We start from the raw sequence: 19,916 nt of genomic DNA, 5'->3' as shown, positions 1-19,916 counted from the left end.
CGTAGTCTAGCTTTTTTATGGCGGTTTTGGAGCAGTGGCTTCTTCCTTGCAGAGTGGCCTTTCAGGTTATGTTGATATAGGACCGAAAACTATTGTTTGTTAACAAGAAAGGTGTGGAGTGGTTGAAAAACGAGTTTTAATGACTCCAACCTAAGTATATATAAACTTTCGACTTCAACTGTACATACATAAAACTCGTTTTTCAACCACTCCACAAATTTCTTGTTAACAAACTATAGTTTGCCAAATCAGTTAGGACATCTACTTTGTGCAAGACACAAGTCATTTTTACAACAATTGTTTACAGACAGATTATTTCACTTATAATTCACTGAATCACAATTCCAGTGGGTCAGAAGTTTACATACACTAAGTTGACTGTGCCTTTAAACAGCTTAGAAAATTCCAGAAAATCATTAGGGTCAATTGGAAGTGTACCTGTGGATGTATTTCAAGGCCTACCTTCAAACTCAGTGCCTCTGTTTGGCATCATGGGAAAATGAAAAATAAATCAGTTAAGGCGTCAGAATTTTTTTTTATACCTCCACAAGTCTGGTTCATCCTTGGGAGCAATTTCCAAATGCCTGAAGGTACCACATTCATCTGTACAAACAATAGTATGCAAGTATAAACACCATTCGACCACGCAGATGTCATACCGCTCAGGAAGGAGACGCGTTCTGTCTCCTAGAGACGAACGTATTTTGGTACGAAGAGTGCAAATCAATCATGAGGAATATACATTATGTGGATATATTGAAGAAACATCTCAAGGCATCAGTCAGGAAGTTAAAGCTTGGTCGCAAATGGGTCTTTCAAATGGATAATGAACCCAAGCATACTTCCAAAGTTGAGGCAAAATGGCTTAAGGACAACAAAGCCAAGGTATTGGAGTGGCCATCACAAAGCCCTGACCTCAATCCTATCGAACATTTGTGGGCAGAACTGAAAAACCATGTGTGAGCAAGGAGGCCTACAAACATGACTCAGTTACACCAGCTCTGTGGATCAAAATTTACCCAATTTATTGTGGGAAGCTTGTGGAAGGCTACCCAAGATGTTTGACACAAGTTAAGCAATTTAATGGCAATGCTACAGAATAAAAATTGAGTGCATGTAAACTTCTGACCCACTGGGAATGTGGTGAAATAAATAAAAGCTGAAAGAAATAATTCTCTCTACTATTATTCTGACATTTCACATTCTTAAAATAAAGTGGTGATCCTAACTGACCTAAGACAGGAACATTTTACTTGGATTAAATGTCAGGAATGGTGAAAAACTGAGTTTAAATGTATTTGGCCAAGGTGTATGTAAACTTCCAACTTCAACTGTACATAGACGGGCCATGACCGAGCGGCAGAGGCAAGATGCAATAGATGTTATGAAATACAGTGTATACATACAGTGAGGGAGAAAAGTATTTGATCCCCTGCTGATTTTGTGCGTTTGCCCACTGACAAAGAAATGATGAGTCTATAATTTTAATGGTAGGTTTATTTGAACAGTGAGAGACAGAATAACAACAACAAAATCCAGAAAAACGCATGTCAAAAATGTTATAAATTGATTTGCATTTTAATGGGTAAAAGATGGCGCCAAAGAACATGGCTGACGTTTTACATTGTCCCAACCAATTGTGCTATTTTGTTATTTTCTAACTTATTGTACATAATGTTGCTGCCACCATCTCTTATGACCGAAAATAACTTCTGGACATCAGAAAAGCGATTACTCACCGTGGACTGGAAGAAACTTTTTCCTTTAACGAGTTCGGCGAGTCTGGTGAGAAAAATATCCTACTTTCACTAGAACAGGCCCAGATCTACACCTTTCGTGTGAAGAAAAGACCATGGAAAAGGAGCCGCAGATAGGGAATCCTTCTGAAAATCCAGAGGAGAGCGAGTAAACTCCCATTGCCTTCCATTCTTCTTGCTAACGTGCAATCATTGGAAAATAAAATTGATGACCTACAATTAAGATTATCCTACCAATGGGACATTAAAAACTGTAACATCTTATGTTTCACCGAGTTGTGGCTGAACAGAGATATGGACAACATAGAGCTAGCAGGATTTTTCATGCACCCCGGCAGAACAGAGACGCTTCCTGTGGTAAGACGAGGGGTGGGGGTGCGTGTCTTTTTGTCAATAACAGCTGGTGCGCGATGTCTAATATTAAAGAAGTCTTGAAGGTATTGCTCGCCTGAGGTAGAGTACCTTATATAAGATGTAGATGCACTATCTACCAAGAGAGTTATCATCTGTATTATTCGTAGCCGTCTATTTACCACCACAAAATGACGCTGGCACAAAGACTGCTCTCGACCAACACTATAAGGCCATAAGCAAAGAAGAAAATGCTCACCCAGAAGCGGCGCTACCAGTGTCCGGGGACTTTAATGCAGGGAAACTTAAATCAGTTTTACCAAATTTTTACCAGCATGTGCAACCAGGAAGAAAAAAACATCCTAGACCACTTACTCCAGACACAGAGATGCATACAAAGCTCTCCCCCGCCCTCCAATTGGCCAATCTGACCATAATTCTATCCTCCTGATTCCTGCTTACAAGCTAAAACTAAAGCAGGAAGTACCAGTGACTCGCTCAATACGGAAGTGGTCAGAATACGCGGATGCTACACTACAGGACTGTTTTGCTAGCACAGACTGGAAAATGTTCCGGGATTCATCCAATGGCAATTGAGGAATACACCACCTCACTCATCGGCTTCATCAATAAGTACATTGATGACGTCGTCCCCACAGTGACTGTACGTACATAGCCCAACCAAAAGCCATGGATTGAAGCCAACATCCACATCGAGCTAAAGGCTAGAGCTGCCGCTTTCAAGGAGTCTGAGACTAATCCAGACTCTTATAAGAAATTCAGCTATGCCCTCAGACGAACCATCAAACAAGCAAAGCGTCAATACAGGATTAAGATTGAATCCTACTACACTGGCTCTGATGCTCGTCGGATGTGGCAGGGCTTGAAAACTATTACGGACTACAACGGGAAACCCAGACACGAGTTGCCCAGTGATGCGAGTCTACCAGACGAGCTAAATGCCTTTTATGCTCGCTTCGAGGCAAGCAACACTGAAGCATGCACGAGAGCACCAGCTTGCGTGATGACTGTGTAATAACGCTCTCGGTAGCCGATGTGAACAACATTCACAAAGCCGCTGGGTCAGACGGATTACCGGGACATGTATTCAAAGCATGCTCGGACCAACTGTCAAGTGCCTTCACTGACATTTTCAACCTCTCCCTGACCGAGTCTGTAATACCTACATGTTTGATAGTCCCTGTGCCCAAGGAAGCGAAAGTAATCTGCCTAAATGATTACCGCCCCGTGGCACTCAGGTCGGTAGCAATGAAGTGCTTTGAAAGGCTGGCCGTGGCTCACATCAACAGCATCTTCCTGGACACCCTAGACCCACTCCAATTCATATACTGCCCCAACAGATCCACAGATGACGCAATCTCAATCGCACTCCACACTGCCCTTTCTCAACTGGACAAAAGGATTACCTATGTGAGAAGGCTGTTCATTGACTACAGCTCAGCGTTCAACACCATAGTGCCCACGAAGCTCATCACTAAGCTAAGGACTCTGTGACTAAACACCTCCCTCTGTAACTGGATCCTGGACTTCCTGGACGGGCCGCCCCCAGGTGGTAAGAGTAGGCAACAACACGTCTGCCACGCTGATCCTTAACACTGGGGCCCCTCAGGGGTGTGTACTTAGTCCCTTCCTGTATTCCCTGTTCACCCACGACTGCGTTGCCAAACACGACTCCAACATCATCATTAAGTTTGCTGACGACACAACAGTGGTAGGCCTGATCACCAACAACGATGATACTATAGGGAGGAGGTCAGAGGACTGGGAGTGTGGTGCCAGGACAACAACTTCTCCCTCAACGTGATCAAGACTAAGGAGCTGATCGTGGACTACAGTAAAAGGCAGGCAGAACAGGCTCCCATAAACATCGATGGGACTGTAGTGGAGCGGGTCGAGAGTTTCAAGTTCCTTGGTGTCCACATCCCCAACGAACTATCATGGTCCAAACATACCAAGAAAGTCGTGAAGAGGGCACGACAAAACCTTTTCCCCCTCAGGAGACTGAAAAGATTTGGCATGGGTCCCTAGATCCTCAAAAGGTTCTACAGCTGCACCATCGAGAGGATCCTGACCGGTTGCATCACCGCCTGGTATGGCAACTGCTCGGTATCTGACCGTAAGGCACTACAGAGGGTAGTGCGAATGGCCCAATACATCACTGGGGCCAAGCTTCCTGCCATCCAGGACCTATATAATAGGCGTGTCAGAGGAAAGCCCATAAAATTGTCAGAGACTCAGGTCACCCAAGTTATAGACTGTTTTCTCTGCTACCGCCATGCAAGCGGTATCGGAGTGCCAAGTCTAGGACCAAAAGGCCCCTCAACAGCTTCTACCCCCAAGCCATAAGACTGCTGAACAATTCATAAAATCACCACCGGACCATTTACATTGACCCCCCCCCCCCCCCGGCTCCCTTTTGTACATTCACTGTTTGTTTGTTACTTATGCATAGTCACTTTGCCCCCACCTACATGTACAGATTACCTCAACTAGCCTGTACCCCCGCACACTGACTCGCAACCGGTGCCCCCAGTATATAGCCTGCGGTTGTGGGCGGTGCAGTTGCCGTACCAGGCGGTGATGCAGCCCGACAGGATACTCTCAATTGTGCATCTGTAACAGTTTGTGAGGGTTTTAGGTGACAAGCCAAACTTCTTCAGCCTCCTGAGGTTGAAGAGACGCTGTTGGGCCTTTTTCACCACACTGTCTGTATGTGTGGACCAATTCAGTTTGTCCATGATATGTACGCCAAGGAACTTAAAACTTTCCACCTTCTCCACTGCTGTCCTGTCGATGTGGATAGGGGGGTGCTCCCTCTGCTGTTTCCTGAAGTCTACAATCATCTCTTTTGTTTTGTTGACGTTGAGTGAGAGGTGTTTTTTTGACACCACACTCCGAGTGCTATCTCCTCCTCCATATAAGCTGTCTCGTTGTTGTTGATGATCAAGCCAACTACAGTTGTGTCGTCTGCAAACGTGATGATCGAGTTGGAGGAGTGCATGGCCATGCAGTCATGGGTGAACAGGGAGTTTTGCAATACAATACATGCATAAGTACAATACTGTAAAATACAATAAACAATTACATTACAGGTGGAAGATGTATGATTTCCATCCCCATGAGCGTACCACCCTCCTTCAGGCTGTGGATGAGGTTTGCAATGATTTCAATCCAAATCTGCCAGGCTTGGATTCGACCATGCCAAAAGTTTTTCCCCAGGTGCATGAACAATGAGGGCATTTACTGCAATGTTGATGATAAGCTATGGCCAAATGCTCAAGACAGCCTTGATTCAAACTAGTGCCTGTTAAACATTCTGTCTTTCATTTATTTCATCTAATTACAGTACACCTATGTTGTAATGATATCTGAACAATATATATTTTTTGCATCAATGCTTGTGAAAGATTAATTCAATGATCAAACCTTCGACCACAAATGGGATAAAAAATTATGTATATGTGATGTTCAGTAGATTTTTATGGGTAGTGCAAGTGTATTGCCTAATGTGAAAACAGTGTAATGTACTGTAATTTACAGTACTATAGCATACTACCTTCAAATGCTAAAAAAACAAACATGAAGCTTACATTTTTTGCTATTGGTTGTTAAAATAACAAAATGTAGAAGATATTATGTTGTGTTTTGGTTTGTACACCAATGTCCTCTTATACACTGAATAAAAATATTAACGCAACATGTAAAGTGTTGGTGCCATGTTTCATGAGCTGAAATTAAATATCCAACATTTTTACATTCGCACAAAAATGCTTACTTCTTACATCCCTATTAGTGAGCATTTCCCCTTTGCCACTTGACAGGTGTGGTATATCAAGAAGCTGATTAAACAACATGATCATTACACAGGTGCAGCTTGAGCTGTGGACAATAAATGCCACCTTAAAACAGGCAGTTTTGTCACACAACATAATACCACAGATGTATCAAGTTTTGAGGGATCGTGCAATTGGCATGCTGACTGCAGGAATGTCGCCCAGAGCTGTTGCCAGAGAATTGAATGTTAATTTCTCTACAATAAAATGTTGTTTTCGAGAAGTTGGCAGTACATCCAACCAGCCTCACAAAGATGTCTACATACAAAATGAATGCACAATGAAAGGTTTTGAAAGTAAGACTGGCTGCGTACTTGTAAAAGTAGTACCAAAGCGATATATATTTTTTTTTATGTGCCAGAGGGTGGAAGAATATTTGGAGAGTTATCACATGAGGTGTTGCTGGGCAGGATGAACACGTCACAGACAGGGATAATATTGCCTGACAGGCAGGTACTGAACTTTGCTCTGTAGACGTTGACATATAACAGTTTCAGGGATCAACAAAGATACAATAGACTCACAGTATTAACCAGCCAGCGAGTTTACAACAGAATCGTAATTCTATTCAGGGGAGATAAGCTTTTCACTCTGCATATCAGGTGTCCGCATTAGGATCTACAAAACTGAAAATGCCAAATCCAGCTGAATGTTTTCTTCTTTGGATTGTCAAATTCAACCTATGGCTACATAATGACTGTACAGACATTCTAATGTGTGTCATGCGACACATGTCAGCCAAATGAACAATAAACCTCATTATGCTACATGTATGCTTATGCTTGTGTGTGCCAACATGAAAATAGACATATAAGGAACTAAATAGGGACTACGAAATATCACTGTTTGCCAATTTTGTGTTAAGATCACATAGGATAGAAGTCTTTAGATAACTAGCAGGGTTATTAGTTTTACAGTGCATGTTGTCAGACTAGCTTGCATGACAAAAATTCCAAACATTAAAAACAAACATGCCATGAGCTTAGCTCGCTAAGATTTCAGAGGCATGGCTAAACAAATCTTTGAGCACATGACTGTGCTCAGGAACACAGTAGCCACTCATCTTATGGTGTACAAAAAATCTACAGGAATGTCAATTATGGGGTTTCATAAATGCACCAGCAGCTCTACATTTATATTTAAAACTGTTTAAGCAATAATGCCCCGGGGGGGGGGGGGGGGGGTATATGGCCAATATACCATGGTTAAGGGCTGTTCTTGCGCACGATGCAACACGGAGTGCCTGGATACAGCCCTTTGCTGTTCTATATACCACAAACCCCCGAGGTGCCTTATTGCTATTATAAACTGGTTAACATGATTAGAGCTGTAAAAATTAATGTTTTATCATACCAGTGGTATATGGTCTGATATTCCAAGGCTGTCAGCCAATCAGCACTCAAACCACCCAATTTATGATGCATATTGTTACCATGTAGAGGTAAAGATTGTTGCCACTAAAAAAAAACTGTATGCTGTGTTGAATAACTGGAGAATGGCAGAAGTGTATTATTGGGTATTTTAATTATTGAAAAACAGTAATCATTGAATCAAGGGAAACAGCACTTTAAACATAAGAAATTTTATTGACATGTTTCTGTACAGACAAGAAATGACAGTAATAGCAGAGATGACAAAACAAAAACGGACAGATAATGGAACACTGGAAAGGTTGAGACTGACATGTCAGTGAACACAGCTTGGAAGAGCACAATTACACAAACATTTAGGCCAGCTCCTCTTCTCCCTCCTCCTCAAACTCTCCCTCCTCCTCAGCGGTGGCGTCCTGGTACTGCTGGTACTCAGACACCAGGTCGTTCATGTTGCTCTCTGCCTCAGTGAACTCCATCTCGTCCATACCCTCACCTGTGTACCAATGGAGGAAAGCCTTACGCCTGAACATGGCTGTGAACTGCTCGGAGATACGCTTGAACAGCTCCTGGATTGCTGTGCTGTTGCCAATGAAGGTGGCGGCCATCTTGAGGCCACGCGGGGGAATGTCGCAGACGGCGGTCTTGACATTGTTGGGGATCCATTCAACGAAGTAGCTGCTGTTCTTGTTCTGCACGTTCAGCATCTGCTCGTCTACCTCCTTCATGGACATTCGCCCGCGGAAGATGGCAGCCACTGTAAGGTAGCGTCCGTGGCGGGGGTCGCAGGCGGCCATCATGTTCTTGGCGTCGAACATCTGCTGGGTGAGCTCGGGAACAGTGAGGGAGCGGTACTGCTGGCTTCCCCTGCTTGTGAGGGGGGCAAATCCGGGCATGAAGAAGTGGAGGCGGGGGAAGGGCACCATGTTGACGGCCAGCTTGCGGAGGTCAGCATTCAGCTGTCCTGGGAACCGCAGGCAGGTTGTGACGCCGCTCATTGTGGCCGACACCAGGTGGTTGAGGTCGCCGTAGGAGGGAGTAGTGAGTTTCAGGGTACGGAAGCAGATGTCGTAGAGAGCCTCGTTGTCAATACAGAAGGTCTCGTCAGTGTTTTCCACTAGCTGGTGGACTGACAGGGTGGCATTGTAGGGCTCCACCACAGTGTCTGATACTTTGGGTGAGGGCACCACGCTGAAGGTGTTCATGATGCGGTCGGGGTACTCTTCACGGATCTTGCTGATGAGCAGGGTGCCCATGCCAGAGCCAGTTCCACCTCCCAGGGAGTGGGTGAGCTGGAAGCCCTGCAGACAGTCACAGCTCTCTGCCTCCTTCCTCACAACATCCAGGACTGAGTCCACCAGCTCAGCTCCCTCTGTGTAGTGGCCCTTGGCCCAGTTGTTTCCAGCACCACTCTGGCCTGCAAAATAAGAGATGTGTAAATCATCTCTCCTTTCTTTGGTGACGTCATCTACAGTATCTTGCATCATATTCAAAAAGTAAAATAAGAAGCAAAGGGACCTACCAAACACAAAGTTGTCGGGTCTGAAGATCTGGCCGAAGGGTCCGGATCTCACAGAGTCCATGGTCCCTGGCTCCAAGTCGACAAGCACAGCGCGGGGCACGTATTTACCACCTAGACAACCATGAGGCAAAGAAAGGGAAATGTCAGAACCACACATATATTAAATTGAGAAGTATAACAGAACGTAATGAATGTGGTAATAAATTAGACAAACAAGGCTTACCTGAGGCTTCATTGTAGTACACGTTAATCCTATCTAGCTGGAGGTCACTGTCCCCATGGTATGTACCAGTTGGGTCAATGCCATGCTCGTCACTGATCACCTCCCAGAACTGCAAGAGGAGCATTAGGTTTAAGTCTAGAGCGCACAATATTAGCTAAGCTAATATGCCATTCAAAGTGGGATCCATCCATCAAATGCATGTAAACAATAAATACCATTACACTGGTAGGCCTATGCCATTATTACATAGGTTCAATATTCTGATTTGATCACCTCGTTGGATCAAATCTACTTTATTGCATTTAACGTTAGATAGGCCTACATACGTTTTTGAGTTAGGAGGGAGGTTTTCATTCCAGATGCCTATACAATTCCGCGCGCGCGGCATGACCTCCGATTGGTTGAAACGCATCAGTTGTAGTTTTGAAATTCTCAAATACGTCACTTGCTGAAACGCAGCCCACATCCGCCAGAAAAACGGGCGGGGCACGCGCTCAATGAATCGAAAAAAGTGTAGGCCATAATGTATCGTTGAACAAATGTCAAATTCGTTCCTTTTTAGGAGGGTAAGAATTCTTATGTATATTAAGACAACCGAATTGTATTCACTACTGAAGCGATTAGTTATAATATGGCCATGTTATTTGGCATCTGAACTACTTCCCATTTTGCGCATTGCAGTAGGTCGGTAAATTATGGTAATCCATAGGCCCACGTATATTCATATGTAATCGATCATTTTGATATCGTTAATACACATGTTTAAAAATGAAATTTCTTAATACCCATTCTCATGTGTATTGACGTCCTCGCTAATACAGTGTCAAGATTATTTCGAGACCAAATAAAACCGGTCGAATAAAAATATACAGAAGTGCATAAATAACACCAAAGCTCTTTTCATTTGTACACAACAAACAAACCAATAAATAGGTTAGGAATATAATTAACAGTAATTTTCATTAACAATACAGTTCTTTGGGTGGGGTTAACTGGACACATACAAAAGAACCGGCGATTTTACGCACGCCTATTTATCGCACGAGTTGCACCAATTTCATAAAAAAAAAAAAAATTGTACAAACCTTAGCTCCGATCTGGTTTCCACACTGTCCAGCCTGAAGATGCACAATTTCCCTCATTTTTACTTTGACTGTAGAACAACTCTTATGCGAATAAAAACCAGTTCTATCCTTTCTTAGACTGCGCTGAAAGAATGTGCTCCCACACTATATAAGAAGAACTTTGTGCCCTCCCCTTAAATTCCATGTCACCAAATCTGAAACATTTATTGGCTAATGCTTATCAGACCCAGTTATTGACACACTTCTACACCAATCATATTCATAAAGAATGAGTTTCGTTGGCCTGTTCTTTCTGTCATTCAAACTGAACGCAAACGTGTGATTCTCACATAATCTTGAAGATAGGTCCTACTTCCTTTATGCCGGCGAAAATCTTATCTCCTTTTAAACTATAAATTCGAACTATATTTTGTCCAATAAACCGCACAGATTACATGATTAAGAGAGACATCCGTTAACTCCCAAAAAATACGTGAAACGTTTTCACATTAAATGGTAAAACTACGAAATACCTCACCAATTTATTCCAAGTCCACGTGGCTCATTGTTACTTTGTAACCATTCCTGGCATTATTATTTTTGCTTCGTGGTGGTAAAAGGCAGCTATTTCGTTTTAAGATGTACATTTTGTTATAGAACATGTATCCAACTAAATATTATATGTGTTCTGTCAAGAAAGGGATCTAATATGTTATCGAACAGATGTCAGTTATTTTGTTATCTAATATAATAATCTAAATGCAAGAGGCTACAGCCTGTGGCACCAGGCCGGAAACATTCTATGAGATTAGTAACCCATAGTCATTTATTTCCCCAATTCTCAGTGTTATTGTTGTTACATATTTCTGATTATGGGCGACTCCCTTTTTGCGCACTGTTAAACATGGCTGCCTGGGCTGTGTCAGGTGCGACACACAGACATCTTGGCTGCTGCTCCTTTCCCTTTAAAGACCACAGTGAGAACTTCATCACAGGATTATCACACATAAAGCTAGAAGAAATCCTGCATTTACACAGCCTATTATTTGGAATTAATCCATGTCTGATAATATAATGTGTCTCTATGCAAATGCCAATGGCAGACTCTGACCTGTGAACCAAAGTATCCGGCTCCTTAGTATGTATTACTGTTCACAAGATAGTCTAGTCATAAAGTGACACAGTCCAGTAAAATGTTTAAGATGCCATGTTAAATTGTATAAATCATTGTATTGGCAAAGTCTCAATTATATAATATAAAACAACAGGTACATGGTGCAATGAAATAGCTCAATTCCAGTTTAGCATACACTATCGATCTCCTCACCCCAGGGAGACAGCCACAGTTTGGAAGGATGAACAGAACTGGGAGGGGTGCAGCAACAGGAGAGAGATAGTGGGCTTGGGAAGGGAGCAGTGCATGGCTGAGTCAGTGCTGGAATTAGGGCAGGGGGGCTTATTAATAGTTAAACTGTGTGCCAGGTGGAGAATGCTTCTGTGACGCCAGCACTCATCAACTGCATGGGCACAGAGCTGTGTGTTGGAGGACAGAGGAGCGACACCCTGTTTCTTTGTTAGTTATGAACGATATCCATTGAGCAGACCTTGATAGAGGACCTAGTTTGATGATAAAGGCCCACTTACAGCTCTTACCACTGTATGCATCACATGCATTTTCATGTAGATTAAGCCTTGAGATGGTTTGGGATGAGTTGGATCGTGGAGTGAAGGAAAAGCAGCCAACAAATGCTCAGCATATGTGGGAACTCCTTCAAGAATGTTGGAAAAGCATTCTTCATGAAGCTGGTTGAGATAATTTTTTAAATTTGATCTTTATCTAACTATGCAAGTCAGTTAGGAACAAATTCAGGGCAGAATGACAGATTTTTATTGGTGACAAATATGACCAACATGTAATCCGAATCTCAACCATAGTGTACTTTCAACTATAGTTTCATGGCCCCCTCCATTCTTCATACCCTGTTGTGGCCACAGTCACAGAGGACAGGGCACAGTCAGCTGGGTGTGTTAATAGTAACAAGGGGAAAACGGTGGGGCTTTCTTTGTTGGGGCTGACAGAAGAAGAGGAGAGACAAAAGTAATCAGTCACAAAGGCATTTCCATGAATAACATTCTACACAGTGGTAGCAGCTCATTATGGTTTCACACAATACTTCTCCCATACCATCCTCTGTCTGTCACACATATTATCCCCATTCTAGTTCTGTCTCAACCTAGCCTGTATCTTAGCCTTAGCTTCAATCTCAGTTAAAAGTAGCAGACAGAAAAGGGATGGGCCTATCCAACAATAGACAGCCTCAAGACAGGACTGCGGGAGTGACATTTCCTTTTCATCCAACCCATTTTTATCCCTCTGCAGTTGCTACTGCTCTGCAGTAAATTCATTATTCATCTGTTTGGAGGGGAATAGAATCTGACTGTACCCTGTGTGGTGTGCTGTCATTTGATGTGAGGCTGACAACAAGCTGAGTGTGTCTACTGTACATCCGCATAAAAGCCCCTCTGAGTCGAAAGGAGGGTATTTGCTGGCCTCTTTGTGGACTTGGGTAGCAATTTTCTCAAATTTGGCCATAATGATACCTCATTATCTGCTCACAGACAGCCTGGCTGTCCCACTAGACTAGAGCTCCCCAGAAGGTTGATGGTTAAATTGCCTTGTCCTGACTCTGCAGCTTTCCTGCATCTCCCCACCCTCTGCAGTATTGCACCCTATCCTCTCTGTGTACTGCCAGTTAGTGTTGCAGTGGTGCATTATGCTACACCCATAGCAAAAGGATTAGGACATTGTAGATATAACAGAATCCGTGTTATATCTTTATTACTACATTATTCTCAGGGTAGTGTGAGAAAGCGGTAGACAGAGCTGCACATCCACATGGTTTGCTCTTGTAATTGATCACCATAACAAAGAGACCATGACCATGCAAAAAAAAGACTCCCAGGCAGAATGCAAATGCTAGCTAGTCCACACTATTCGCAGTCGGAATGTCATGTTGCTATCCAAGCACTGCGTCCTGACCGTTTTCTACCAGTGCAGAACACGTACACCCAAGGCAATTTATAAATGGATTCTGATTTGCTACAGCTTGACAGTGGACATATATCTAAAAGATTGTAAAGCACTTGCCACTCCCAGTCCCGCCCAGCTTCAAGAGCTAGCCAGCATATTGGTACAGACAGATGGTTACTTGTTACAAGAGGGTTCTCCCAACAGTTATTTGGGTGACATTTAGTAGTCTAAAACCAAAAATCAGAGGTGGTCTGCCCTGGCCTGCACTATACACTACAATTGTGGGTGGAATGGGGGGTGGGACAAATATTACAGGGCAGGTGTTGGACAGGAACAGCTGTGTCTCACAATTATCATGTACTGCACCTTTGTCTCACGTCTGCACTGATCGGTTGAGGGACGGTCGTCGCGTAGGAGTGACGCCATCTGACGTGAGGCAGTGGTACTGTACAGTATGTCTACTCAGGGACCCCAGTGATTCAGCCACAACTCTCCTCAGTATTTACATTCACTCTGAGACACTGTTACAAGAAATAGATGTCTGATAGATGCCCTATCTCTAAGTGTAGTAAACTGTATCACCATATCTGTCCTTAATAGTTTCATTATTGTAAGAGAGAGGGAGGGCACTCCTTCAATGGTGGGGGAGTAGGCTAGGCTGCAGTATGAATAATGGAACAGTGCCCAGACGCAGAGAGGGTACGTATCCTTCGTCCATTGATTTTCCAGAGATTGGCCATGCATGCTTGCCTTTAACTGTGCTACTTTATCTGTCTCCATAGCTGGTCCCCTGGGAGAACAGTCAGTCAGGAAGCACAGCTGATGCTAATGCTGACGGACATTCAGCCCTAGACTATGCAGCACATCCACTGAGCTCACTGACGATGATGATGCGTACTCAGAGAACATAGTCAGCTGTGGCCCGGGGAAGTCCAGCCCTCCACTATGACACTTACCAAAACAGGCTTACAAAAACATCACATTACGGACAATATACTATACTGGTTATGTAGCGGGCTATCACTGCCACTGGCGGACTGACTGAGTGGGATGGTGGCTGAGATGGAAGGTAATGGGTGTGATTGAGGATGAGCCGGTACACTGGATCCATCTGGATTTGTAACCTTCTGGAGGGTGCTAATGTAATGCTGCTGCATCTGGGATTTTGAGATTAGAGTGAAAATACATATTTTCATGACCTCTTGTAATAAATACTGGCCCACTAGAGGGCACTCAGAATAAGCCTCATATCTGATTTATGGTACAATAGGTTGTGCCAGAGCAGATGTTGAGATGGTTCAATACTGTCCATTCATTAATAAATCAATTGCATGTACACTCTTTCAAGTCACTCTTTAATCAAATGAATATAGTCTCCCAATCAAATGTATTTTTCTCTGTGGCATTTTTTTTCTCTTTTCTAAGGGCAGAGATTATCTCCAAATGGTTTAAATGATCTCTGTGATAGTGACATAGATTTGAATCAATCAATCAATGATTTCAATAAATAAATATTGCTTACCATTTATAGTGTTTATTGAAGCATATTGGACACAACTACATTCTCCCATAAGAAAAAAAATATCTGGGATAGTTTACAAACATGTACTCATTTGGTTTGATGATCTCTTTCAGAGGCCTGCCACTGGAGGCAGCTGCTAAGCAGGCCATTGTGTGTCCGAGTCCAAACCCCTCCCTTATTCCACACCCACTCCCAACACTCCCTGAGAGCAATCACATACCAACCATCTACTGCCATCTACTGGCTGTATTGGAAACCATGGCTTTTTGTGGATGATTGGAAGAAGACATCCCAGCACACTGGCATTCTTGTATGGGTGTATGGATTCATCAAAACAAATCCTAGGTTTGTTAAAAATCATGATGAGAAAGTTGAAGAGCATGTAGGAATGCCATTGTGTTGGACTTTCTTTGTTTAATATTGAGTCATTTTCTCTGTGTACCCGAAGCAGTAGAAGATGTCTGTTAACAATCCTCCTCTTTCATTAGCTTGACTATGCAAGTGTCCCAGATATGGCTCATTGAAAGCAGAACAGACCATGAGTATGAGCATGCTGGATCATTTGAATATGTTAGATGTAGGGTTTTACACCCCGTTTATCTGAGGAGCAGATCATCCCGGTTGCCTAGTGACTGTCATCTAGGTTTGGAATGAACAAAACTCCAACGGTCTCAACAGTGAATATTGTATGTTTAGCTTATGACAACATTACAATTCAATACGGATGTCTTGTAAAGTAAAAGCAAAACTTTATTTTTCATTTAAAGTACACAAAACCGTACGTCTTTCTTACAGTGAAGGTGATTGGGGATGGTTTGTGTCGATTGGTACGCCTGTTACGGAGTGAAGCAGCTGCAGACCAATATGACCAACGATGAGGGTCCGTCGACATGCAGACAGGAGAAGGCTGATCACTATGGCTCCTATAGCACAGTGCATGTTGCCTCGGAGCGAGGTGGTTGGCTTGAGGTGTCTGAACCAGAGGTTCTCTTCTCGCCGCCACCTAACAATGCACAGCCTTTTATTACACTGGAAAGAGACAACGGAGCATAGTGAAGCATGAGCCTGCTGACATGAGGGGTTAGTAAACTGGGGTAACATGCAAGAGCAGCATGTACTGTGTACCAACACTGTACCCCATGACACTACAGTTACTGTAACAGAACATGACTGGCTTAGTTATCAATTCAGGTGTAGATCATTGATTTTTGAATAGACAATCAGTTACCTTCAGGGAGGACGTTATCTATAAAGTATCCCTCCATGTTCATGTTTCCTGCTGGGTTGTACTGGCCTACCACAAAGACAGTCTCGCCATTAATCCCCAGGCCCACCCCCACCTCAGTACTCTCCTTCCACACCACCTGGGTGAAATGGCCTATTGGAGAAATGCCACAATACATAAGGTTACGATTAAAGCGGCATCTCTGGGTCTTGGCTTTGTTATATCCAATATGGTTGAAAGCTTTCTGTTTAAGTTTGACAGAATTTGCGTTCTGAACACCTGATCTCAAACCACACATTTTCCAGAAAGATGTGTAATAACAGTGTACTAGTGTTTGAGGTGAATCCAGGTTCGCTGAAGTTGTAGTCTTTGATCTCGCTGTACCAGTTGTCGACAGCCTCCTTCCCTAAAACATGCAGTCAGGTACAAATGTAAGGACCCCTCCTACTTGACATGGCAAATACACACTGTAATCTGAATGAGTATTAGCACATCTACGGCGAGAGTACTAGTATCAAAGACCCATGAGCCCTCAAATTCTAAAACCCAACTTGACAGTGTCAAAGTGAAATATTGTAACCCACCTGTTAGAGTATTGGGGGCAGAGCTCCATGTGTAGTAGAGGTTCTCTCCATTGTTCGTGTTGCTGTGCTGCATGGTATTGATTGCTACCAAATGGTCTGCCCATTCCTGAGCAGAGTTGCACAGGTCTCTGCTCAGGGTCAGTTCAGGGGTGCCATGCTTTCTCCTGTATGCATTGTGGGTATCCAGAAACTCCTGCTCAAAGCTCGCACCTAATAAAATATGCCAATTTAGATGCCACTTTTTCTATTTTTTTAAGGATAGTTAGCTAAATACAGGGACATATTTTGAATTCATATATTTATGTTTATTTTATTCAGCAATACTTTTTAGTTATTTTGTCAGAATTTTGGAATTACACAGTCACCATAGACATCTTTCTTGAATATAGACCAGAGTAGAAAGAGGCAAATACTGACCTGCCATATTGCTTTTTATGTGTTAAGAGTTGCAAGACAAAAGTAGATAATGGTAAGACTCATTCAGCTGAAGAACACCAACAAATAAAGAGTAATAATGTTTTAATTCTGTGTATAATTCCATTATCAACGTCATTAAATTAATTCCATTATTGGATGTTGACTGTAAGAGGGATGCTCATAGTAATAATACATGCATTATTCTCTAACTGTATTATCCAAACACTCACCTGTATATCATGCAGCGGTTGTGGTCTGTCTTCTTTACCTCCGTGTCTCTATATGTTGAGACAGAGAAAGCACTTATATAGTTCAGCTGGATCATCTAAAACTGTATGTAGGAGACACCCTCTCTCCTCCCTGTAATTATCTGAACCATTTTGCATTTTGGTGACATCCAGGGAGGGACCTGCTCTTCCACTATGTTGCTGCTCTTCCACTATGTCCACTATGATGCTGAGAGACCAGAGACATGGCTGTTGATTTCACCGCTGAAACACAATAGCGAGACAATAATAAGATGTTCTGAGAAGGTTAATGATGCTTAGTGAATGTCCTTGATTCTGCCCCTCCTAATTATTTATATTATTATTATTATTATTCTAATCCATATTATTATTATATGATTTATATTATACTTGATGAAAGACAAGACAAAGACATTGAACATAGTCTTTGATCAAACCAATAACCAGTTCCTGATGGAATCATGCCTTGTGCTCTTTATTTCTTCTAATCCCTACATAACAAACAGATTAAGAGGCTCTTTTACCATTGTTCAATCTAGGTACCACACTGGTTGATTAACAACGGGGTGGGTCTAATCCTGAATGCTGATTGGTTAAAATCACATTCCAGCCAGTGTCTATTCCACAAGTTACCACCGGCTAAATCTATGATGTTAAAATGCCTATTTACTCTGTTCCATCTGACTGCGCAATCAACTGTCTCAGCCCAGCCAGGCAATTTATAAACTTGATCTCCACTATAAAAAGCATCTCGACATTATCTCACATTTTTTTAGACTAACATTTAGTTTTCAACGGTGGAGAATTGTATAAACCTTGCTCTCTGTCTTTCCGACATTTGCAACATTGTTTCAATATTCAAATCCGATCTCCAGCAATCTCATAATAATGAACGTGTTGGGAGTCGGAACGAGACAGCGTTTCTCAGACAGTCGAAATCATGAATCAGCTATACAGGTGAAGTCGGAAGTTTACATACAAATAGGTTGGAAAGAAGAAGCCACTGCTCCAAAACCGCCACAAAAAATAATATGGTTTGCAACTGTACATGAAGACAAATATCGAACTGTTTGGCCATAATGACTATCGTTATGTTTGGGAGGAAAATGGGAGAGGTTTGCAAGCCGAAGAACACCAACCCAACCATGAAGCACGGGAGTGGCAGCATCATGTTGTGGCGGTGCTTTGCTGCAGGAGGGACTGGTGCACGTCACAAAATAGATGGCATCATGAGGAGGAAAATTCTGTGGATATTTTGAAGCAACATCTCAAGACATCAGTTAAAGCTTGGTCGCAAATGGGTCTTCCAAATGGACAGTGACACCAAGCATACTTCCAAAGCTGTTGCAAAATGGCTTAAGGACAACAAAGTCAAGGTATTGGAGTGGCCATCACAAAGACCTGACCTCAATCCTATAGAAAATTTGTGGTCAGAACTGTGCGAGCAAGGAGGCCTACAAACCTGACTCAGTTACACCAGCTCTGTCTAGAGGAATGGGCCAAAATTCCCCCAATTTATTGTGGGATGCTTGTGGAAGGCTACCCGAAATGTTTGACCCAAGTTAAACAATTTGAAGGCAATGCTACCAAATACTTATTGAGTGTATGTAAACTTCTGACCCACTGGGAATGTGATGAAAGAAATAAAAGCTGAAATAAATCACTCTCTCTACTATTTTTCTGACACTTTACATTCTTAAAATAAAGTGGTGATCCTAACTGACCTAAAACAGGGAATATTTACTTGGATTAAATGTCAGTAATTGTGAAAAACTGAGTTTATATGTATTTGGCTAATTTTTATGTCAACTTCAACTATATATGCAAAGAAATGTCAATTGAAAAAAGGTCAAACGAAACGATGTGCAGCTAGTTTGTAGTTTTGTGCTGGTGGCTAGCTCCTCTGAACAACAGTGTCCTGACGAGAGAGCACATATTCTATGGATGTTTTCAAATAAATGTCACTAGAAAACAGCTTAAACATATGCAAATGCAACTACTTTGTTGTTATTCTGGCTGCACTTGACCGTAAGTTAGCTGTAGTTTTGCTAGCAAGCAACGGATAAGAACTTTGGAATGGAACATTTAGAACGAACAACTGGGTCGCATCCATAGCTACAGAACAAAAAGAATGAACAACTGGGTCACGTCTCTGGCAACCGAACCAATAGAACGAAAAACTAGCCGTCTTGGGTAGCAATCCAAGATTTGTTGTGGGACAATATCTTATGGAAGGATGAAATGGTGTGAATAAATTAATAAAAACAATGCCTAATATATCCTAATAATCTCAGCAAAAAAAGAAACCTTTTTCAGGACACTGTCTTTCAAAGATAATTCATAACAGCTTACAGAAGGTAGGCAATTAAGGTCACAGTTATGAAAACGTAGGACACTAAAGAGGCCTTTCTACTGACTCTGAAAAACACCAAAAGAAAGATGCCCAGGGTCCATGCTCATCTGCGTGAACATGCCTTAGGCATGCTGCAAGGAGGCATGAGGACTGCAGACGTGGCCAGGGCAATAAATTGCAATGTCCGTACTGCGAGAAGCCTAAGACAGCGCTACAGGGAGTCAGGACAGACAGCTGATCATCCTTGCAGTGGCAGACCACGTGTAACAACACCTGCACAGGATCGGTACATCCAAACATCACACCTGCGGGACAAGTACAGGATGGCAACAACTGCTCGAGTTACACCAGGAACGCACAATCCCTCCATCAGTGCTCAGACTGTCCCCAATTCG

At 42.6% G+C, this 19,916-nt stretch overlaps 2 protein-coding genes across 2 annotated transcripts; both read right to left on the bottom strand.

Annotated features, from left to right (window-relative positions):
- Window positions 1-7,528: 7,528 nt before the first annotated feature.
- Window positions 7,529-10,343, bottom strand: LOC109895747 (tubulin beta-1 chain). Its single transcript, XM_020489705.2, has 4 exons — window positions 10,163-10,343; window positions 9,078-9,186; window positions 8,855-8,965; window positions 7,529-8,749 (listed from the first exon to the last, which is right to left on the bottom strand). Exons 1-4 carry the CDS (start codon window positions 10,217-10,219, stop codon window positions 7,689-7,691), a joined length of 1,338 nt encoding a protein of 445 aa, XP_020345294.1. The 5' UTR covers window positions 10,220-10,343; the 3' UTR covers window positions 7,529-7,688.
- Window positions 10,344-15,421: 5,078 nt separating this feature from the next.
- On the bottom strand, window positions 15,422-17,237 carry LOC109894882 (Golgi-associated plant pathogenesis-related protein 1). The gene is made up of 6 exons (XM_020488543.2): window positions 17,151-17,237; window positions 16,921-16,987; window positions 16,504-16,713; window positions 16,248-16,325; window positions 15,923-16,072; window positions 15,422-15,697 (listed from the first exon to the last, which is right to left on the bottom strand). Exons 2-6 carry the CDS (start codon window positions 16,925-16,927, stop codon window positions 15,618-15,620), a joined length of 525 nt encoding a protein of 174 aa, XP_020344132.2. The 5' UTR covers window positions 16,928-16,987; window positions 17,151-17,237; the 3' UTR covers window positions 15,422-15,617.
- Between the last annotated feature and the right edge of the window lie 2,679 nt (window positions 17,238-19,916).

The sequence above is a fragment of the Oncorhynchus kisutch genome, linkage group LG8 (genome assembly GCF_002021735.2).
Source record: "Oncorhynchus kisutch isolate 150728-3 linkage group LG8, Okis_V2, whole genome shotgun sequence".
Taxonomy (NCBI): Eukaryota; Metazoa; Chordata; class Actinopteri; order Salmoniformes; family Salmonidae; genus Oncorhynchus; species Oncorhynchus kisutch.
This window is presented reverse-complemented; position numbering and strand designations above follow the sequence as displayed.

What these genes read in the sequence shown, in the direction of transcription:
- LOC109895747 (XM_020489705.2), bottom strand. Translation starts at nt 10,219, where the DNA reads ATGAGGGAAATTGTGCATCTTCAGGCTGGACAGTGTGGAAACCAGATC. An exon ending in GAAACCAGATCGGAGCTAAG is followed by an intron (nt 9,187 to 10,162) that starts GTTTGTACAATT and finishes CTCCTCTTGCAG; the next exon opens with TTCTGGGAGGTGATCAGTGA. An exon ending in GTACTACAATGAAGCCTCAG is followed by an intron (nt 8,966 to 9,077) that starts GTAAGCCTTGTT and finishes ATGGTTGTCTAG; the next exon opens with GTGGTAAATACGTGCCCCGC.
- LOC109894882 (XM_020488543.2), bottom strand. An exon ending in TGCCCCCAATACTCTAACAG is followed by an intron (nt 16,326 to 16,503) that starts GTGGGTTACAAT and finishes TGCATGTTTTAG; the next exon opens with GGAAGGAGGCTGTCGACAAC. An exon ending in AGATAACGTCCTCCCTGAAG is followed by an intron (nt 15,698 to 15,922) that starts GTAACTGATTGT and finishes GTGCATTGTTAG; the next exon opens with GTGGCGGCGAGAAGAGAACC.